The sequence below is a fragment of the Lissotriton vulgaris genome, chromosome 6 (genome assembly GCF_964263255.1).
Source record: "Lissotriton vulgaris chromosome 6, aLisVul1.2, whole genome shotgun sequence".
Taxonomy (NCBI): Eukaryota; Metazoa; Chordata; class Amphibia; order Caudata; family Salamandridae; genus Lissotriton; species Lissotriton vulgaris.
The window spans coordinates 362,497,102-362,520,649 of NC_141694.1; the positions used below are offsets into that span (position 1 = coordinate 362,497,102).

General features: G+C 49.0%; 1 protein-coding gene across 1 annotated transcript in view; it reads right to left on the minus strand.

Annotated features, from left to right (window-relative positions):
• LOC147707338 (ribonuclease H1-like) overlaps window positions 1-23,548 on the minus strand; it is a 685,720-nt gene that overhangs the window by 578,385 nt on the left and 83,787 nt on the right. Inside the window, exon 3 of the mRNA XM_086926381.1 lies at window positions 17,815-17,906. Within this exon, the coding sequence (XP_086782507.1) occupies window positions 17,815-17,906 (92 nt within the window). The remainder of the gene's footprint in view (window positions 1-17,814; window positions 17,907-23,548) is intronic.

Genomic DNA, 23,548 nt, shown 5'->3' on the forward strand with positions numbered 1-23,548 from the left:
GCCAGGATGGGGCGATGAGGATCAGGGTGCAGGGCTCAGATTTTATCTTCCTGATTACTCTGGGTATCAGTGGGAATGGCGGAAAGGCGTAAGCAAACACGTTCCGCCAAGCTATGGAAAATGCATTCCCTAGTGTTCCTGGTTGGGGAAGCCTGCTTGCGAAGCTTGGGCATTTGGCGTTCTCCCTGGTGGCAAAGAGGTCTATCTGTGGTGTTCCCCACGTCGCGAAGATGTAGTCCATCGCTCCCGCATCCAGCTCCCATTCGTGGGATAGAGACTGTTCTCTGCTCAGGGCGTCCGCTAGGACATTGTCTTTGCCCGGAACGTACTCGGCTTTGAGTGTTATGCCATGTTGGAGGAGCCAGTTCGAGTGAGAGAGTGAGAGAGTGAGAGAGTGAGAGAGTGAGAGAGTGAGAGAGTGAGAGAGTGAGAGAGTGAGAGAGTGAGAGAGTGAGAGAGTGAGAGAGAGAGAGAGAGAGAGAGAGAGAGTGAGAGAGAGAGAGAGTGAGAGAGTGAGAGAGAGAGAGCGCGTCCCTCCCTGTTTGTTCAGATAGTGCATCGTCGTGGTGTTGTCTGTCCTGACGAGCACTGGGGAGTTTCGGATGCGTGGGAGGAACGATTTGAGCGCCAGGAAAACTGCCCTTAGCTCCAGAATGTTGATATGGAGTTTGTATTCCTGTGGCGTCCATTTGCCGTTGGTCTGTAGTTCTTGCAGGACTGCACCCCAACCTTCCAAGGATGCGTCCGTGGTGACTATATGTGGTTGCGCCGGAAGCAGGAACGGCAGTCCCTGCGACAGGTGTTTGGTCGACCTCCACCATTGTAAATTGTTGACTATAGGTTGGGTGACTCGTATGCGGTCCTCGAAGGATCCCGCAGCTTGTGTCCACTGCCTTGTCAGTTCTTCATGAAGGGGACGCATTTTTAGGCGGCAGTGCGGGATGAGCAGAATGCATGACGACATCATGCCGAGGAGTGACTTGAAGATACGGACAGTCAGTCTTTTTGGATGCCACTAACTTGGCTAAGGAGATCAGTTTCGATTTTCTCTCCTGTGAAGGGAAGGCTCTTGCGCGTTCCGTGTCCAGGGTCGCTCCAAGGAAAGTGATGACTTTACAGTGTCAGCGATGACTTCTCTTTGTTGAGGGTCAGGCCTAATCGGCGGAAAAGATGCAGACAGGCGCTGGAAGATTCGGCTGAGGCTGCTGTCGACTGAGCCTTTACCAGCCAGTCGTCCAGGTATGGGAAGACCTGGTGTCCCTGCTGGCGAAGAAAGGCTGCGACAGGAGAAAGGCTGCGACAGGAGAAAGGCATTTTGTAAAGATCCGTGGGGCAGATTTGAGGCCGAACGGTTGGACACGGAATTGGTAGTGGACTCCCGCGACTGCGAATCTGAGGTACTTCCTGTGTCCTTTGAGGCTAGGGATGTGATAATAGGCGTCCTGGAGATCTAGTGATGTCATGTAGTCGCCTTTTTCCAGAAGTCCCAGGATCTCTTGTAGCGTGACCATACGGAACGACTGTTTCTTTAGGAACACATTGAGTGCCCTAGGTCAAGGATCGGTCTCCATTTCTTTCCCTTTTTGTGAATTAGGAAGAAGTGGGAATAGAACCCTTCCCCCTTTTGGGCGTGTGGAACTTATTCTATTGCGCCCTTTTGAAGCATGGAAGCTATTTTTTGGAGAAGCAGCCGTAGGTGTCTGTGAGGGCGCTTGACAGGTGGTGTCGGTGGGGGATTTGAGAGGAATTCCAGTGAGTGGCCGAATTGAAGAAGTTGTAGAACCCACCGGTCCGTTATTTGCCGCCAATTTTGTAGGAAAAAAGAGAGTTTTCCTCCAAGCCGTAAAGAATGTGATGGTGGAGGGGCTGGCCAATTGATGAGTCATCGGCGATTGCCTGCAGTTCTCTTCTGTCTTTTTCCTCTGTAGGACGATTTGTTGTAGGAGGTTTGACGTCCTGACTGGTTTTGACGCTGTTGGAACTGCGTCTTGCCCTGTGAGTACGAGTAGGAGGACTTGTTTTGGTAGGAACCCCTGTAGGAGGATTGTCCTCTTCCTCTGTTGGTACGAAAGGACTGATTACGAGACTGTAGAGTACCCAGAGCTCTGGCTGTATCGGTGTCCTTCTTGATTGCGGTGAGGGCTTCATCGATCTTTGCCGAAAAGATGTTCGCCGTCATACGGCATATCAATTATTTTGGTTTGGACCTCCTGTCTGAAAGAGGTGGCCTTAAGCCAACCTTGACGTCTTAGAACGGCGGCGCCTGCCAACTGTCTGAAGCCTGTCATGGCTACGTCGATGGCACAGTCGATCAATTCTGAAGCCGAAGTTTGGCCTTCGAGGAGAAGCGAGTGCGCCTCCGCTTTCAAATCCTCAGGAAGGTCAGCAAGGTAGTGCGCGATGTCCGCCCAGAGTTGACTGTTGTAGCGTCCCAGAAGAGCAATGGAGTTGGCGATCTTCACCGTCGTCGGAGATGTTGTGGAAAAACGTTTTCCGACGGCATCCAGCTTCCTGCCTTCTTTATCAGGTGGAGTTGATAAGGGGGATGCAGGGTTGCGCGAATTCTTCTGCACCGCCTGCGTGACCACGGAGTCCGCCTTGGGGTGACCCGTGAGGCATGCTGGAGCCGATGATGTAGCTTTATATTTTTTGTCAAGTCTGGGTACTACTACCTGCAGGGAAGCTGGAGACTGCATGAGTGGTTTGCCCTGTTTCAGAAGGTAATCAATGATCGGGATCGATCTTGTTGTTTTCTTCGTTGGTTCCTTAAAATCATAGAGGAAACATTCAGTCTCCTGTGTTTCCATGGACATATGGAACCTTTTGGCTGCCCTTTCCATGAGGTTATGGAAACCTCCAATATCTGCAGGTGGAGACTCAGAGGATTGCGGCTCCAGAGAGGCTGGAGAGTGAGTGACATAGTCTTGGTCGGCGTCCGGGTCTGTGTCATCGTCGCGGACTTCCCCTTCTTCATGGTCCCTCATCGTCATCGGACGAGATGGGGTCTTGTGCTGGATCTTGAGTCCTAGGAAGCACCAGCAGAGGGGGCTTATGCCGTGGCACAGGAACAGGCACAGTTACCTGCGGGGTTGGAGGAGCAGCAGGAGTGGCCTTTTCTGGAAACCGCTCCTTGTAGTCTTGTATGAGGAAACGCAAGTCCGAAACGAAGGATGCTGGCAGGCACACCATTGGTGTCACTGGAGTGTGAACCAGAGTATGGACAGCTGGAGTCACAGGTTCCTCAACCTCCTGCTCTTCGTCGGTACTCTGGCACTTAAGTACCAGTTCCGAGGGGCTAGTGGCCTGGGTAAACTGTTCCTCATCCATTTCTTGGTCCTGTAAGAAGCAGGATGGTGTTAGTTGCTGCACCTTACTAGGTGAGGTCATCTCCGGTGTAATCGTTTTTTTGGTAATTCTGATTGTAACATGGGATGTTTGGGCATCCATAGCATGTGAGAGGAGCTCAGACTCCTTCCAGGCACCAGTTGCCATCAACGCCTGTGATGATGGCGTCATCAAGGAGCTTTCCGTCGTCGACTGAATTTTAGTTTGTCGACGGTATGTCCGTCGTCGACGCCCTCGTCGACGGTGTCTTCGCCGTCGATAACTTTTCCATTGTCGACGGCTTCGTCGTCGTCGACTGGGTGCTCCTCGTCGACGGAGGAGGCTTCGTCAACGTCGCGGCTTTAGTCGACTGTGTTGACGTCAATGTCTTAGTCGTCGGCCGTGTCGTCGACGGCGCACTCCTAGACGTCGATGGAACAGTGGATGAAAGCGGTCTACTCGTCGACGATGAAGGTGTCGTTCTAGTCGACGAGGAAGACGCCGATGAGGCAGTCGTCGTCGACACTGTTGTCCTCGACGTAGAGACGGTTTTCAGCGCTGATGAGGTAGTCGACGGCGTCGTTGTAATCAGCGGCTGCTTCCTGGGGACAGGAAGGTCCTTGCCAGACACGGTAGGCTTGCCCTCTGAAGACTTTTTGGCCTTCTTAGGAGGGGTGTCTGAGGGGCCAGGCGAGGACACCCTAGGCCGCTTCAAGGAAAACTGCGAGGCGCCAGACATGCTCTTACCTTCAGAAACCAAGTCGCCTTCTGGCCTGTTTTTAAGTCTGTTCAGCCATATCAGAAGTCTACCTTCCCGTCCTTCTGGGTTTTATGGGAGAAAGTACGACATATCCTGCAGTCCTTGGCCTGGTGGTGAGGGTAGAGACCGTATAGACAGGTCTCATGTTGATCATCCACGTGAAGCCTCATCTTGCCACAGGAGGCACAGGCACGAAAAAGTCCTTTCTTTTTGCTATCAGCCATAGCAAAGAAGTCGAAAAACTATCGAATTTAGATGAAAAACCAAGATTCCTGAGGAGAACTCAGGTGGAGACATCCTAGCACAACGTGCGGTAGAAAATCTGAGAGACTGAGGCACCTCACAGGAAGGTTCTAGAGGAAGGTAGTAGCTGATTATTTGTTCCTTTTACTTTGGTCCTTTTTACAAAAGGACACAGATAGGCTATCAAGGTGGGACCCTGGAGCCTGCTCCGTTTGGTCCTTCCTGCATAAGGACCTAGATAGGTCACTAAGGTGAGACCCTTAGGCCTATTCTCTTTATGTATGTCTTAGGACATTACTTTTTTATATACCGGAGGCTCCCGTCTCGACGACGGGGAATGATTCAGGCATGTGAATCTATGAAAGACACCCAAATACTGGATAATGCAGGCATATTCGACAAAAACAGAGAGAAAACAAAGAAGAATAGTCCCACAGCACAATAAAGTACTAAAACTCCGAAAATTAGTGGAAAAACACCAAATAAGTCGCAAAAAGGGAGAGCTCAATGCTCCAGGGTCCTGCTAGCAGGAGCCGGAAAAAAGAACTGAAAGTAAGAGGGACCTGCAGGGCATTCTGGGAGACTGAAGTTCTGGAAAGTTCTCTTAAAGGCACAGTATCCTATTCTGAGCCACATAATGGCAGCCTATGGAGCACTGTAGTCCAGGGGAGGAGCCACCTATCTCGTGATACTTCGAAGACTCTTCCAGGACAACAATGTGCAATCATCCGGACCCAACACTAGGTGGCGATCTATGCACAGATATGAATTCAGCAGCCCACATGCCTCGAACTGGATCTCACATGAGTGTAGAGGTTCAAAAGGCTCAAAAGGTACTCTGAAGAACGAAAGGTGTTGCCTGATCTGAAGATAAGCTGCCACTGCAGCCAAATGTATACGTATGGAACTGTAGGCTAGATTGCATCTATGTAAATGTAACAGGTACCATATGATGTTTTTAGTGGATGCATCTAGGGGATTTATGTAATTATTGGTACAATAGATGACAAATCGTTTTTACTTCGCCGCATAGCATGCTCTGGTTGTAGGTCTTCTTGCCTCTTTGATAATATTCATAGTCAGGAGGCAAGCTCAGGTAACTAAACTATGACCTCAGGAGCCAGATCGCAAGGTTCAACTGTTGCGGATCTGGGTGCTGAATGTCGCCATGGCTCTGCGTTAAAAGACTGGGTGTTAATCGCAGCCCTTGATGAGGCACCACGGAAAGTTCTAGGAACGTGGTGTACCATGGTTGCCTCGCCCACGTTGGAGCAACTAGGATGAGTGTCATGGAGTGTTGTCGCAGTTTGCGTGCCACTAGTGGTATGAGCGGGGCTGGGGGAAAAGCGTACGCAAACCTGCTTGACCAGTTCATCCATATCGCATTGCCCTGAGACTGCGGATGTGGAAACCTGGCGGCGAAGCTTTGGCATTTGGCGTTTTCCTTTGTGGCGAACAAGTCTATCTCTGGGTGACCCCACTGCTGGAAGTACGGTTGTAGCAACGAGGGATGTATCTCCCACTCGTGCATCTGGTGGCCGTGTCTGCTGAGCAGATCCGCCATCTGGTTGTCCCTGCCTGGGAGGTGTTCCACCATGAGGAATATGTTTCTTTGAATGGCCCACTTCCACATGCTTTGCACTAGGTGTGACAACTGTGGAGAGTGTCCCTCCCTGCTTCTGTATGTAGTACATGGCAGTCATGTAGTCCGTCCGGATCAACACGACTTTGTTGCACAAATGTACCTTGAACGCCTTCATTGCCATGAAGATTGCCATCAGTTCCAATAGGTTGATATGCATCTTTTGCTGTGTCGTCCATAGTCCCTGACTTTGCTTGGATGAGCCAGTCTAGATAGGGGTAGACGTGGACATGGTTTCTTCTGAGGTGCGCTGCTACCGTTGCCAAGCACTTGGTAAACACCCTGGGCGCCGTTGTTACTCCGAAAGGTAGTACCTTGAACTGCTAATGTTTATTTTGTATGGTAAACCTGAGATACTTCCTGTGCGCAGGATGTATTGGTATTTGGAAGTATGAGTCTTTTAGGTCTAGGGTTGCGAGGAAGTCTCCCTGACTGAGCAATGGCAGAACCGGCTGTAAAGTGAGCATGTGAAAGTGTTCTGACAAGATGTATTGGTTTAGGGGCCTGAGGTCCAGTATTGGCCTGAGAGACCCGTCCTTTTTGGGAATTAAGAAGTACAGCGAGTACACCCCTGAACCTTGTTCCCGCAGAGGGATGAGTTCTATGGCCCCTTTTGCAGCATACTGATGACTTCGTGCTGCAATAAGTCCATGTGCTCTGCTGACATAGCACGGTGTCTTGGGGGTATGTTGGGTGGAGTAGATGTTAGCTCTAGACAATAGTACTGAATAAGTTGAGTCATCCACCTGTCTGTGGTAATGCTCTCCCAGACTGGCAGGAACTTTTGTAATCGCCCCCCGACCGCTGTTATATGGTCCGAGAGCAGTGACAAGGCGTCACTGTTTAGTGTTGGCGGAGGATCTGGTGTTATTCCCCCGTCCTCTGCCTTTGCTTTTGCCACGGTATCCACCTGTTATTTTTATTGTAGGTGGTTTGCGTGCTCCTTTTATTATACGGAATTTGTTGTGATGCTTGGCCTCGTGTTGCTCCTCTGTTACTGGAGCGACGAAAGGTACCTCCTCTAAATTGTAGGGACTGCAAGGCACCCATGGACTTGTTAGTTTGTGTCTTTTTTAATCTTTTCTAAGATTGTGTCCACATCAGGACCAAAAAGATAATCTGGGTTCACAGGCTGATTTAGTAATGTGGTCTGAATCTCAGGTTTGAATCCAGAGATGCGCAACCAAGCATGCCTCCCGAGCATGACGCTTGTGTTGATGGCCCTGGCTGCAGTGTCTGCTGCGTCTAGCGCACACTTAATGGATGCGTTGGATAGAATATGCTACTTCCCAGTATGCATCTGTTCTTGGCATGTAGGGCTGCTGACATTCATATCTGTGCATAGATTGCCGCCTAGTGTTGGGTCCGGATGATTGCACATTGTTGTCCTGGAAGAGTCTTCGAAGTATCACGAGATAGGTGGCTCCTCCCCAGGACTACAGTGCGCATGGGCATCCTCTCCATCCTCAGATTGTTTTTAGCCATTGTGGCAGAGATGGTGTAATACAGGAAGTGATGACCATGCCTGAGAATGATTCTGAGTGCTACAGCTGCGACAGGCACCGGGGAGGATGGCGGGCGATATCAATGGCAGCAGCCCAACATGCCAAGATCAGATGCATACTGGTGCAGAATTGTCTTCTTGGATCGGAAACAAGCCATACAGCTGGCTTCATCGTGATCCGGCGACAGGCACTTGTTGCACATGGGACATCTCTTGAACGGGCTCCGTTCCATGATGGTTCGTCGATAAGGCCTCTGGCATCGACCGGGCCTTCAGCACCGAAAAGCACGCAGCTCTTCTGGATATCCGGCTCGGGAACTGAGCTGTAACAGAACTGGGCACCGCTCACAAGACAATACTGACGAAAAACTGAAGGCCTTTTGGCCAAAAGAAAGTTTTATAACGATTCCGAACTTGAGTGAACCAATATGCATCCGAACCCAATGGCGGAAAAAAACAATCTGAGGATGGAGTCGATGCCCATGCGCACTGTAGTCCAGGGTAGGAGCCACATATCTCGTGATACTTCGAAGACTCTTCCAGGACAACAATGTGCAATCATTCGGACCCAACACTGGGCGGCGATCTATGCACAGATATGAATTCAGCAGCCCACATGCCTCGAACACTCTTCGAGGGACGACCCAGCCTTTAGGACAGACAGGGCGCGACTAGGAACCGATAACATGCTGACGGTTCTATAGGACAGACACCAAGCCAGGAGGCTGCTTGGGCCCACGGGACACACGGCCATGCTGTGGCACACCGCACAGGCGAAGCTGGGGTGGACAGGCAAAATCACCAAACTTACCCCAATATGGGACACGAAAGCGCTCGGACGGCTACAACAGATTAAGGGATTTGCGCAATGGGACAGTATTGGGATATCTACAGTGGGGGATTTGTGGGATAATGGCACTGTGATACTGCTTGCAAGGCCTCAGCAACAATATGAATTGAGTCCACTTGAGACATACAGATCTATACAAATCAGACACGCACTACTGCAGGCAATACCGGCGGACACTGATGTCCCGGAGTCATCACCTTTAGAGGACAGACTACTTACTGATTATATGCAGAGTGGTGCGACTTACCCGACATACCGGAAATTGCTGAACAATTTAGCGGACCCTACCCGGACATTGCGTGAGAGATGGGTGGAAGAAGTGGGAGACATTGATGACAGAGTGGAATGAGGCCCTGGCCTCGCTGAAGGAGGTGGGAATTTCGGCCAAATTTAGGCTAGTACAACTTAAAATCTTGCAGTGTCTACTATACTAGGCTCATGCTACATAAGATACACAGGGCACCACACCCATTCTGTCTTCGTGGCTGTGCGGAAGAGTGAACGTTCCTACACACAATGTAGGATTGCCACGTATAGTCGAATACTGGCGGCAGGTGATGCGCACAATCTCACAGACACTCAGTGTGTCCCTGGTCCCAGAACCTCGCAAATGTCTCCTGAACATCTGGGAACCTACGGACCTATCCACCAATGGTCAAATATGGGGTACACTGGCGATGATGGTAGCAAAGAGACAATGCGCAGCGATAGGGCACGCCATACCTACCCACGGTGTCACAGTGGAGTGGCAACATGGACATGTTGATGTTCACGGAGAGGGCGGTGTATGTGCTTAGGGCGTGCCCCCGCAAATGGAACAAAGTATGGTCGGCATGGAATACATACAGAGGGGAGTTATGTGAACCGCTGCCAGAAGTGGACAATGTTAGCTCAGATGAGGAGGATGAGGGGGGAGCGGGAGTAGCGAGAGGGCTGGGTCACAGGGAGGAAGGGTAGAGGTGGAAATCTAATATGACTGACATCAGAAGTAAACGCTATGGACTACAGATCCCGGTAATAAAGTGGAATAGACGTGATAATGATTATGGTGTGTGAATAAAAAACCTGAACACAGTTACAAGTTATGTTTTTGAAATTAAAAATACTAGACCTACTGTTTACTACACTGGCTGCGACTTATTGGAAGTATCAAGATAGACGTATGACGCCGCCGGACCTCTGGTTTGTCGGCTGAAGGGCTGTGTACAATTGAAATGTAAGACCACAGGAGCACACGTCACGGCCGGCCTGGATGGTTGTAGGCCTGTACTACTGTATGCCTTCATTTGTCAAATAAAGGTCTTAAAAAAAAAAAACTACTGCAAACAAGAGCTGTGCTGCCTTCCTGTTTTTCCAACAACCATGTGCGCTGGCACCAATTCTAGTTCACATCTGCGTATCAGTAGGCTAGCACAATATATACTCCATTCGCTCTCCATCGTTCGAAAGTAGGCTTACTGGCACTCTGGTGCACCTGGTGATTACTATGAATAAGCTTCACCAATTGTGTATGACTGAATTCTGTTTTATTTGTCTGACACTGGTTAACATCCTTTCAGAGCGGTGCCTCACCCGAGCTGTTGAACGGGTAAGAACTAATATTCAAACTTCTTCTTTGTGCACTTTGGTTGCAGGCCAGTGATGAGGACATTAAGCTCCCACCATTTTCTTGATTTAATGTTTGGAGACACATGCATTAGATTCTTGTTGCTTCTGTTCCCCGCAGGTAAATGAATATGCTACTTACTAGTATGCATCTGTTCTTGGCATGTAGGGCTGCTAACATTCATATCTTTGCATTAGATCGCCACCTAGTGTTGGGTCCGGATGATCGCACATTGTTGTCCTGGAAGAGTCTTCGAAGTATCCTGAGATGGGTGGCTCCTCCCCTGGACTACAGTGCGCATGGGCATCGGCTCCATCCCCAGATTGTTTTTCGCCATTGTGGCAAAGGATGGAGTGAAAAGTGTAAAGGATGTCCATGCTAATGATTGAATACAATAGTATATCTGCAGCTGCGACAGGCACCGGGGAGGAGGGTGGGCGATATGAATGTTAGCAGCCCTACATGCCAAGAACAGATGCATACTAGTAAGTAGCATATTCAGTTCGAGGCATGTGGGCTGCTAAATTCATATCTTTGCATAGAATACATAGCAGTCCCTCCATCAGCGGCGGTTGCCCGTGCCAGCTGCAGAAACCTGAAAAAGTGTCTTGAGAACAGCCTGCCCTACAGCCGCTTGCTGTTTGGAATGTACATCAACACAGTAGTGTTTTGTAAAGGTATGTGGTGTAACCCACGTGGCTGCTCTGCAAATGTCCTCTAGAGGAATGTTTCCAAGGAAAGCCATGGATGCCCCCAACTTGCGTGTGGAGTGTGCCTTTGGGGGTATTGTTAAAGTGCGCTTGGCTTTATGATAACAGATTTGAATGCACTTAACAATCCATCTGGCTATTCCTGCTTTGGAAATTGGGTTGCCTTTGTGTTGTGGTGAGAAGGCAACAAAGAGTTGTTTCGTCTTCCTAAAGTGTTGTGTCCTGTCTATGTAGTACATCAATGCCCTCCGTACGTCTAACGTATGGAGCATCCTTTCCGCCACTGTTTGTGGGTTCTGGAAGAATGCAGGCAAATCGATAGTTTGGTTGAGATGAAAATGTGACACCACCTTTGGAAGGAATTTGGGGTTAGTACGTAGTACTACCCTATTTGGATGAATCTGGATGAATGGCTCTTGTATCGTGAGTGCTCGCAACTCACTTACGCGTCTTAGTGACGTAATGGCAATTAGGAAAGCAACTTTCCACGTTAGGAATTGCAGTTCGCACGAGTGCATTGGCTCAAACGGTGGTCCCATCAGTCTGGTGAGGACCACATTGAGGTTCCACACGGGAGCTGGCGGTGTTCTTGGGGGAATGACTCGTTTCAGGCCTTCAAGAAACGCTTTAATGGCCGGCACCCTGAAGACTGAGAGATGCTGCCTATTTTGAAGGTAAGCTGCGATGGCGGATAGATGTATCCGAATAGAAGTGAACGCCAGTTTGCACTTATAAAGGTGTAACAGATAGCAAATGATGTTAGGGATAGATGCATCTAGCGGGTTTATGTCATTGTCTGCACAGTAAATGACAAAACGCTTCCATTTTGCGGCATAGCATGCTCTGGTTGACGGCTTCCTCGCCTCCTTGATGATGTTCATGCATTCAGGAGGTAGGTTTAGGTACCCAAACTCTAAGACTTCAGGAGCCAGATCGCTAGGTTGAGCTGTTGCGGATCTGGATGCTGAATTTCTCCATGGTTCTGCGTCAGAAGTCTGGGCGTGAGGCGCAGTCTTTGATGCGGGACCACTGAGAGTTCGAGGAACGTGGTGTACCATGCTTGGCGTGCCCACGTTGGAGCAACTAGGATGAGTGTCATGGAGTGTTGCCGTAGTTTCCTCGCCACCAGTGGTATCAGGGGTGTCGGGGGAAAAGCGTAAGCAAATTTGCCTGACCAGTTCATCCATATCGCATTGCCCTGCGATTGGGGGTGTGGGAACCTGGCGGCGAAGCTTTGGCATTTTGCGTTCTCCCTTGTGGCGAACAGGTCTATGTCTGGACGCCCCCACCTTTGGAAGTACGGCTGGAGTACCGATGGATGTATCTCCCACTCGTGCATTTGATGACTGTATCTGCTGAGCAGATCCGCCATCTGATTGTCCTTCCCCGGGAGGTGTTCTGCCATGAGGAAGATGTTCCTCTGAATGGCCCACTTCCACATGCTCTGAGCCAGGTGAGACAGCTGTGGTGAGTGGGTGCCCCCCTGTTTTTGGATGTAGTACATCGCGGTCATGTTGTCCGTCCGGACTAACACCACTTTGTTGCACAGATGTACAATGAAGGACTTGAGTGCCATGAAGATCGCCATCAGTTCTAGATAGTTGATGTGCATCTTCTGTTGCTGCGTCGTCCATAGTCCCTGCACTGTGTAAGTGAGCAGGTGTGCTCCCCATCCCTGGAGAGATGCGTCCGTTGTCAGGATAACCTGTGGCACTGGCTCCTGGAACAGTCGGCCCTTGCAAAGGTTGTGTGGAGTCCACCAATGCAGAGAGTTGTATGCCCGACTGGTAACCAACACTAGGTCTGTTAATTGTCCCTGAGCCTGTGTCCACTGATTTGCTAAGCACTCCTGGAGCGGGCGCATATGCAACCGTGCGTGCGGGACTATGAAGATGCAGGAGGCCATCATGCCTATCAACTGCATGAACACTCTTGCTGGAAGTGAGTGTCCCGGTCTGAACTTCTGGATTAGAGACTGTATACCGTCTATCCTGACCTGGTTTGGTTGTGCCGAGGCCGTCAGGGTATTGATTGTCGCACCCAGAAACTGCCGGACGTGTGCCGGCTGAAGGTGTGACTTCGGGTAATTCAACGAGAAACCCAGGTCGTGAAGGAGGTGAATGGTAGTCGACATGTCCGCGGCGCACTGCTGTTCCGACCTGGCTTGAACGAGCCAGTCGTCGAGGTAGGGGTAGACATGGATGTTCTGCCTCCTGAGGTGCGCTGCTACAGTCGCCAGACACTTGGTAAAGACCCTTGGGGCAGTTGTGACTCCGAAGGGTAGGACTTTGAACTGATAATGCGTGCCCTGGATAGTGAACCTGAGGTACTTTCTGTGGGACGGATGTAGCGGAATGTGGAAATAAGCATCCTTGAGATCCAAGGTTGCTAAGAAGTCTCCTTTGTTTAACATAGGAAGAATCTGTTGCAGTGTAAGCATGTGGAAATGCTCTGACAGTATGTACAGATTGAGGGGACGGAGATCCAGAATTGGTCTGAGAGATCCGTCCTTCTTTGGAATGAGGAAGTACAGGGAATAAACCCCCGTGCCTTCCTCCCCCACTGGCACGAGCTCGATTGCCCCTTTTTGCAGCATCACCAACACTTCCTGCTGCAATAAGTGCAAGTGCTCTGCGGACATAGGTCTGTGCCTTGGTGGAATGTTGGGTGGAGTGGACTTTAACTCTAGACAGTAACCGTACTGGATAAGCTGTCGCACCCACCTGTCTGTGGTGATGTTGATCCAGACGGGCAGGAACTGCTGTATTCTCCCCCCGACAGGTGTTAAATGGTCGGGGGGCAGTGACAGAGAGTCACTGGTTGCTTGGGGCAGAGGAGCGTGAATTGTTGCCTCCTTTGCCACGCCCTTTGTTGCTGTTTCCCCTGTAGCCCCTCTTGTTTTGTTTGGGGTACGAGGACTGTGCTCCACCTCTAGGGAACTGTGACTGTTGACCCATCTGTCCTCTGGTGACTCCACGGGCACCTGAGCGACGAAAAGTATTGCCACGAAACTGCTGAGATTGTAGGGCCCCCATCGATTTAGCGGTTTCAGTGTCCTTTTTAATTTTTTCCAGGGTGGTGTCAACATCTGGACCAAACAGTCTATCCGGATTGACCGGTTGATTAAGTATGGTTGTTTGAATGTCAGGTTTGAACCCCGATATGCGGAGCCAAGCCTGTCTCCTGAGCATGACACTGGTGTTAATGGCCCTAGCGGCTGTGTCCGCGACATCCAGTGCGCACTTTATGGCCGCGTTGGATATCAATTGTCCTTCTTGTATAATCATCTTGGTGCCCTCTTGAAACTGCGGAGGCAGGTGTTCTACAATCTGCTCTAGTGTGTCGTAATGTGATCTATCATACCGTGCCAGTAGTGCCTGTGTATTAGCAATACGCCAGAAATTGGCAGCCTGTGCAGCCACTCTTTTGCCTCCAGCACTTTGGACTCCTTATCCGGGGGAGGAGCTTCACCCGTTGTTTGGGAGTTGGCCCTCTTGCGTGCGTTTGCTACCACCAAGGAGTCAAGCGGCAATTGTCCCCGAATGTATGCAGGGTCTGCAGGCGCTGGTCTGTACTTTTTTTCAATACGTGGGTTGACCACCCTCGCCCTGGTAGGCTCTTTAAAGATGTCCGCAGCATGCTTGAGGACCCCTTTGAGCATAGGCAGGGTCTTTACATTTCTTTCCGAAACTGAAAATGTGTCGAATAGAAAGTCCTCCTCAACAGGGTCAGCATGCATGTCCACATCATGATTAGCAGCTGCCCTTTCAATGAGTGCATGAAAACCTGCAGAATCCTCCGTAGGGGATGCACGTGTACTGAAAGTCTGTGGGTCTTGCCCCACATCCTGGGTGCCTTGGTCCCCAATGCCATAATAAGAATCTGGCTGCGCATCAGGTTCATTTCCTGTGAACGTGTATTGTTCATCTTCACCATATCCCTCACTTTCAGAGTGGTCTGGAGACGGTGTTGGGCTCCTTCCCAGAGGAGGCTGGATAGGTTCCATGAGGCCTGAGGCGTCCTGTGGAAACTTTTTCTTCTTTAGGGGAATGACGTAGGATTCCACCGGCTGCGAAGTGATCTTCCTTTTATAAAGGGTTAACTTCCCCGTGTCCGCGTCTATGAAACACTCCGAATCCTCTTCAGGGTCGAGCAGTTGACCCGAAGATGTCCCCGCCGTAGAAGATTCCGACTTCTTTGGCGTCGATTTCGAGGAAAAGGCCTTTGGCACCACTTTAGGCGGTAGAAAGGAAGAGGAGCTTACTTGCCGGTTTGACCGGGACGTCTGCCGCCTTCTGCGTCGATGGCGTTGGCGTCGACGAAGAAAAGGCCTTGTCTTTAATTCTTTGTAGTGAAGCAGCCACAAGAGATGCGTCGGTGACCGATGTCTTCGGCACCGACGAGGTGGCCTTGCCTTCGGATGCGACGTTCCGTTGGTCTTTCGGAGGGATGGACGGCGCCAACCCCGAGTCCCTGGAGCGATGCGCAGATGTCTCCGTTGGAGCCGAGGCCGTGTCGGTTGCCTTGGCAGGCTTCGCCGGCGCGCTTGTCTTGTGCGTGCCACTCTTTTTAGAGGATCTCTCCTCCGGCGCCGATTTCGACCCTTTGGAATCGCCGTGCTTCCTCGACTTCTGCGGACCGGAGGTCGACGGAGTCGATGAGGCCGCCGGTTTATTTGTTTTTGCTGTTAAGACCGCCATCTTAGGGACGATTGAGTCCTTAACTTTCGGTTTCGGGTCGGCCATTTTAGGTGCAGTCGAGACCGTTGTTTTCAGTTTCGGTTTCGAAACCCTCGGCGCAGCAAGTATGTCCGTGGCCGGGCCGGCAGGCGGGGCCGTGGCTTGCGCTACAGGGTCTTGGGTAAGGCCGACAGGCGATCCCGCGACCCTCTCCTGATGTTCGTCAACTTCGGGGCATAGCTCGTCCCCTGAGCTATCTTCCTCGGCCCCATAAACCATAACGTCGTCCCCTACCTCGTCGACGTATTCAAGGCCTTGACCCACGACTCCGTCGTCGTCATATTCCGGATCAGCCTCGACCTCCGTCTCAGGCGGGGAGATTTGAAGATGATGGCTCTGGTCCTCCTCTTCTTGGTCGCCGAAGATGTTATCTGGATCCGGGGCCGCCTGGTTGGCCACAAGGCGCACTGCGCGCCGAATCGTGAGAGTTTTCTTCGACCTGAACTTCGCACAGGCCCGGCAACTTCCTTCGTCATGGTCTGGCGAAAGGCACTTATTACAGACCGGGTGTACGTCTATATGTGGGTATTTGGACCCACAGAGCGGACAGAGTTTAAACGGACTCCGCTCCATGTTGGGAACTTAGTGTCGAGTCGCGTTGAGAAGGCCTCGATGTCCGAAGAGTAGTAAAAAACTCCGGTGATTCCGGCTCCGAGAGACGGAAGAACTCGAGACCGTACGCAAACAATACCGACGCAAAGAACCCAAAGCCTTTTGGCCGTAAAAAGTGATGTTTATTCAGTTCCGACGGAGAGACGTCGAGACCGCATCCGAACCCAATGGCGGAAAAAAACAATCTGGGGATGGAGCCGATGCCCATGCGCACTGTAGTCCAGGGGAGGAGCCACCCATCTCAGGATACTTCGAAGACTCTTCCAGGACAACAATGTGCGATCATCCGGACCCAACACTAGGTGGCGATCTAATGCAAAGATATGAATTTAGCAGCCCACATGCCTCGAACACCAGTAAATCGTGTTCATTAAAAGTGGATTACTAGCTTTGTATCTATTTGGATTGCCTTTCACTTAGAATACTTTTCAGTCTCGCATAGCCCACACAGTAGCACTTTGTCTATAGGTCCTGAAGAAGGCTGCAACACCTTTCTGGGTCGATTTGGCTGAGGCTGCAACACATTTCTGGGTCGATTTGGCTGAAACATGTCGACCAGTTTTATCTATCACATGCAGAACTATCTTTCCATACTGCAGGTGCACTGTTTTTAATCTCACTCTAGGAGTCAGCAAATTCCTTTTTTTCGCTCTTAGTAGTCACATCTTGAGGATTTTAGTATATCCTTTGTAGTGTAGTAATCTTAAAACATCCTTAAGCACCTCCCTCACAGTAAGCCCTTGGCGGGGCTAGGAGTCTCCAGGAGGAGAATCCTAGATGAAGCATGCCACCTCGGTGGGTGATGGGATTTCGTCCTAATTAAAGGACTTACCTACTAGCAACAAGATCTCTGCTGTAGTCACTTTTGGTTCTTTTCTAGTACTTTAGACCCGAGGATTTTGCGTGTTATGCCTCCTACATGTCCCAGGCATGATTCTGGCAATGTTTCACAGGTACAGGGAACGGAGCAGAATTTTAAAAAGGCTCAGCCACCACAACGCTTGTATAACCTGGAAAGAGGGGTGTGCTATTTGTGCCCTCCTGACATAAAAACCCAATCCCAATGCAGGCCTCCGTGTGGGAGAACTGAGAATTCCCAGAGGGGAGGCTCGCTGGGAGAACATAAATACATAGCTAACCAGAACGTTTAAGGGCTGGGCACCACAGTTTCAAAAGGCAAGCAGACAATTTGGTCACAACAATTGAGTCCAAACACTAGTAATTCAGAATTTTAACAAAATAGTGGGCATTTTTTTAGAGTCTGAGCTGTTTGCAAAATCACACATTTGCATACTTGGGTTCTATCTGATCGAAACTGAAGAGAGCAAGATTTAATAGTACAACTGACTATAGCAGTTTCTCCACCTGATTGAGGAGGGACTCATTCAGGCAGAGGTGAAACTGCACTACATAATGAGGGGGTGAGCACATCTTCCTATATAAGATAAACCACAGACACAAAAGTAAGTACTAGTCAGGGGTTTTAAGAAGACTACAACTTTTGTGAGTTGTTGGAAATTGCATTTTAGGAAATGTCAGGAATTTGTATAGTAGGGTTTATCTGGTTATGCAGGTAACGCATCACTTAGAATAGACCATATTCCCCGCTTGGTTATGTACAGTATACAAGATAGCAACAACATAGGCACATAAAAGGGTAGGATGAAAATAGATGTTTATATAAATTCAATGTTAGCTTAGAAAGGCCATGTACTAGTCAACTAGCAACATTTATTGATTAAATACTAAGCATTATAAAAGTCTCCCTTCAAATAGTAAAAAAATGTACTAAAATATCTGCTTAAGCACAGCAGAGCCACTCACCCTGATTCACAAAATCACGTGCACCTTCTGAAGAGTCAAACTTCTTATACTCTGCATTAGAATACCGGTTCACTTGCTCTGAACATTCATCCCTGAAATGCAAAAGGAGCGATTACTATTTAGATATCCAATGGCTTACAGACATTAAAACCATCGCAAAACATTCTTTCCACTTAAATTTTATAGAAATAGAATTGCTGCTCTAAATTGATGTTCAGAAATGGAATGTTAATTACCTGTGTCTAGTGGTCCACTGCTAAGAAGACTTCTTGAACCTTTCTAGACCCACAACTAAATGGCAGTTCATATTCTTCTTTGCAGCTCCTAAATGACCCATTCAGTAGGCTCCATAAAGTCCACAATACATTAGAAGACACGCCTCACAGATTCTTTCCCACCTTTTCCTCAGTGTTCCGTCCATCATCTCCTAGAGTCTGCTTAGCTCACCCTAAGTTGGCAGAGTATGCCCAGCTGTGAGTCCCTTGCTCACTGTGCCACTGGATTAAAGCTAGCCTGGATGATGAAGGGTGTTACCCAGAAACCAGTCCCAGGATGCTTGTTTCCAGTTCAGGGAAGACCTGGCTTAGAGGTTCGGGCATGAGTGTTCCCATGAGTCACAGGGTCAAGACTGATTTGCATATAGCTGGGTCTGAACTGAGGTGGCGAAGTGAGCTTAAGAAGGAGGATTGACTCAACCCAGATCTGTGACGGGGGTGAGTGTCTGAAAAGTTTCAGCGCTCCGTCCATCATCTCCTTATATGCACCTTTTCCCAGGCCCAATTTAATGTGCGCATACCCATGAAAAAGGGAAGGTCAGATGTTGCTCTACAGATTTAATGTTTCAGACAAACTAAAACAGTACACTACATATTGCAAAATACAAATTTATTAAAAAATACATTAAATTAACAATTCTAGAGATGCTTTGTTCTTCATTACTTTAAGTACTAACCATTCCACCGGCTAACAGTTACCCGATGACATTTATTAAGTGCTATCTTTGGACTTGGAACAGGTGGAGCTATCTTGTTTAGACTTCAATTCAAAATTAATTGTAATTTAATGGTAATTGTAATTTAATGGTAAAGTTGGATTTGAAGTCACAATTCTGAAAATGCAGTTTAGAAAGTTGGCATTTCGTCCTAACCATGAGCACCTCGGACAATGTCCTGTATCACATGACTGAATAGCCCTGCTGATGAGCTTTGTGTAGCCCTCCCAACAGTGAGACAAAAGGGGAATAGGTATTATTATTAGAATGCTATTCTGACAGGATGGCTGGGATGCAGTGGTTTCATTTCCCACTTACTCTTCAAAGGGCTTGTCTCCAGCACAAAGGAAACTTACACTAGCCTTGGTTCACCACAGATTTCTTGACACCTGGACAGGGGAAGGGAAGAACTTTCTACAACCAGATGTTGGGGTAGTGTAAGGAATACCCCACTACACAAGGGTGGCACCAGCTATTAATAGGAGACCCTTAGTACATCTCTTTGTAACAATCCTGGACCTGTACACATTACAGAAGGACTGCCCTGCTCTCAGAGCAGGAAGACTGGTCCTGCTCCCTTCATCCCAGGCTAACCAGAGTGACTCGAAGTGTCAGTTGACTGACCTGTTTGGTCAAAAGAATGAAATAGAATTTAAGGATAGGGGAAACCTTAGCGGCTAGCTTAATAAAAAGGAGCGTCTTCAGCTTTTTCCTAAAACTAAAATGGATAGGTATAATTCTGATGGCTAAGATGCTATCATTCAAAAACACTGTGTACATAAACAAAAGAGGCTTGTTGCCCAGCATTTCCTCTCCTTTCTGGCACTTCCTTTCCAGTCTGAGGGGGTTCTGGTTGCAAGCATATGAACAATTGTTACTTACCTGTAAACAGGTGGTTCTCCAGTATTGGTGTCTTTCATAGATTCACATGCTTGAATATTCCCCGTCGTCGGAGTGGGAGTCCCACGGTAAATAAAATAGCAATAAATACTAAATATATAAATATATAATAAATATATAAAGTACATAATAAGGATAAACCCAAAAAATGCATACAAGAAGCATAGGGCACCCAGCCAAAAAATTCTACATAGGAATGCATGGGAATATAAAAGTTCCAATGCAGCCTATCCTTGTCATTATGTTAGTCCAAACTGCAGCCAATCAGGCGCCAGCAGCCCTCTAGAACCTTCTCCTCAGAGCTCAAGCCCTCAGATTTTCGTAGCACAAGAGTGACCACAGAGTCTATGAGAAGAGAGCCTCTGAGGGGAGGATGGGAGGGTCGCATGTGAATCTATGAAAGATACCAATACTGGAGAACCACCTGTTTACAGGTAAGTAACAATTGTTCTTCTCCAGTATTGGGGTGTCTTTCATAGATTCACATGCTTGAATATAGAATAGTTAGCAGTCCGTATCCCAACACAAAGTTTCCAGAATGCAATGTATAAGCAAAAGGTTGGAATCAACAGGTGCAATAACCAATGCCATAGAAGTTATACAACTATATGTATACATAGAGAAGACATGAATAAAACTGGAAACTATTAGGAGGAGGGTAGAATAGAGGCTCACCTTATTGAAAAAGATTACGGAGCACAGCTTGTCCCACTGCGGTATCTCCTTCAGCCATGGCGCCCAGATTGTAGTGCTTAGTGAACGTGTGCCTGCTGGACCACGTGGCTGCTCTGCAAATCTGATGCAATGGAACTCCGGCAAAGAGTGCAGTTGAAGAGGCCATAAACCTGGTAGAGTGGGCCTGTACTGCAGTCTGTAAAGGCTTTCCCGCCTTCTGATGGCAGAAAGCAATCGCCGAAGCCACCCAGCGGGCTACTGTAGGTTTGGTGACTGGTCGCCCTTTTTGAAAGCGGCCATAGGCCACAAAGAGCTGATCCGATTTTCGGAACTGGGCTGTTCTGCTGATGTAAAACTTTAAACATCTTCTAATGTCCAAAGAGTGCAAGCGTTGTTCCGCAGGAGATTGCGGATTGGCAAAGAAAGACTTCAGTATAACAGGCTCATTAATATGGAAGTCTGAAGGCACTTTTGGAAGAAAAGTAGGGTTAGTGCGTAAAAGCACAGAATCTGGTTTTAACTGTAGAAATGGTGGTTTGATCGTGAATGCATGCATATCACTCACTCGACGTGAAGACGTCAAAGCAAGAAGAAGCGCGACCTTCCAGGTGACATACTTGAGGTCTGCTTTATGGATTGGTTCAAAAGGTGCAGTCATTAATTGTGATAGGACAATATTGAGGCGCCACTCGGGAGGGGGACGCCGAACTGGAGGAAAAGTCTGAAGAAGTCCCTTGAAGAATTGACGTATTAACCTGGATGAACATAGGGAGGCTGAGCCATCATGGCGGAAGCGTGATATTGCCGCCAGAAAAACTCTTAAAGTAGCATGTGACAAACCCGACTGAGCCAGTTGGAAAAAGAAAGGGAGGAGCTCAGCGGGCGTGGCACGCAAAGGATGCACTCCGGCATCAGCACACCAGTGGCAAAAGCGTTTCCATTTTAACTTATAGGTCTTTATAGTTGATGGAGCCCTGGCCTGAGCAAGGATGTCACGACACTCCTGAGGGATGGTTAGATGTGCAAATTCACAGTGTTCAGGTTCTAGGCTGATAAGCTCAGAGAAGAGGGGTCTGGATGGTAGATTTGACCCCTGTCCATGGAGAGAAGATCCATTCGAGGATGAAGAAGAATGGGTTTGCATTGAGACAGGAGGAGCAGCTCCGAGAACCACGCCTGTCGTGGCCACCTGGGAGCAATCAGAAGGATGTGGCAGGGTTCTCTCCGAATCTTCCAAAGTACTCGTGGCACCAGAGGGATCGGAGGAAAGGCGTAGGCAAAGAGATTCGACCAATCCATCAAAAGGGCATTGCCTTGGGATCCTTTGTGGGGATGCCAACTTGCGTAAGCGGGGCATTTGCGGTTCTCTGGAGCTGCGAAGAGGTCGATTTCCGGGAATCCCCAACGACGAAAGACCATATAGAGTGTTGGCTGGTGGAGTTCCCACTCGTGGTTGGATGATCGGGATCTGCATAGGGAATCTGCCAGAAGGTTGGACAACCCCGGAAGATGAACTGCGGTGATTGTGATTTGATGATTGATGGACCAGTCCCAAATCGCCTCTGCCAGGCGGGATAACACCGGAGACTTCGTTCCGCCCTGCTCGTTTATGTAATGCATGCAGGTTGTGTTGTCCGTCTGTATGAGAACCGACTCCCCTTGCAGCACTGGTTGAAATGATTTCAGGGCCAAAAAGAAAGCCATGAGCTCCAATTTGTTGATGTGCCAGGTCTTTTGATGCAGAGTCCATTTCCCCTTGACGGAAATGGGGCCCCCCAACCCTCCAGAGATGCGTCCGTCGTTAAAGTCAGATCTGGGGAGTTGAACAGAAAGGACGTGCCTGCCGCAAGCTGATGTGGTTGTGCCCACCATCTCAGCACTTTCTTCATGACGCCACTGTTTGTCCAGTGCCTGTTAAATAGGTCGCGCTCGTAGTCTGCAATGAGGGACAAGAGCGATGCACGACGAAGCCATCCCTAGAAAGGACTTCACCAAACGGACTGAAGTGCACCTCTTTGCCAGAAGTAGTGAAACTAATCGGAGAATCCTTTGCTGACGTTCCCGGGAGACAAACGCCTTTGCTAGTTTGGTGTCCAGCGTTGCTCCTAGGAAATCCTTGCAAGTTGTTGGCTGCAATAGAGATTTCTCCAGGTTAATGGACAGACCCAAGGATCTGAATACTGTCTGACAAATGGAAGTATGGTGTTGGAGTTGTGAACGGGATTGCGATTTCAGGAGGCAGTCGTCGAAATATGGGAATATCTGGATGCCTTGGAGACGAAGAAAAGCCATGACCGGAGCCAACATTTTTGTAAAGACTCGGGGGGGCCGACCGGAGGCCAAATGGAAGTACCTTGAATTGGAAATGAAGGTGCCCCACCTTGAAGCGCAGGAACTTTCGATGACCTGCGAGTATTGGGACATGGAAGTAGGCGTCTCGGAGATCGATGGTCGTCATGAAATCTCCGACAGAGTAAGCGCAAGATTTCTGTAAGCGTTAGCATACGGAAGGTCTGATCCTTGAGATAGTGATTGAGTGCTCTCAAGTCCAATATGGGTCTCCATTCTCCGTTCTTTTTGACAATAAGGAAAAAACGGGAATAAAACCCCTTCCCTCTCGGAGACTTTGGTACTACTTCCACCGCACCTTTTTGAATGAGAAGGCGAACTTGATGAAATAGTTCCTTGAGGTGCGGAGGTGGTGGTCCGGAAGGTGGCGTTGGAGGAGGTACCTCGACAAATTCCAATGCATGGCCTTTTTTCACAATGTCGAGTACCCAACGGTCCGTTGTAATGAAGGACCATTGAGAACCAAACACAGAGATTTGCCCTCCAATTCTCCGTTCGACAGACAAGTCATTGACTTTTGTTGGACGTTCCCCTGAAAGAGGACTTTCCTCGATAATTTCTGGCAGGTTGCTGACGGGAAGACTGTTGACGGTTTCCGGTGAAAAGTTGGTTACCTTGGTTAAAGGACCAATACTGACTGCTTCCTCCACGAAAAGTGGATGTAGTGCCACGTCCTCGAGCACCCCGAAAGGGCTGCTTCTTAAATTGAAGGGTACCCAAGGCACGTGCAGTGTCCGTGTCCTTTTTTATGGATTGCAGCGCTTCATCAATATGCGCTCCAAATAATGACTCGCCGTCATATGGCATATCCAGGATCCT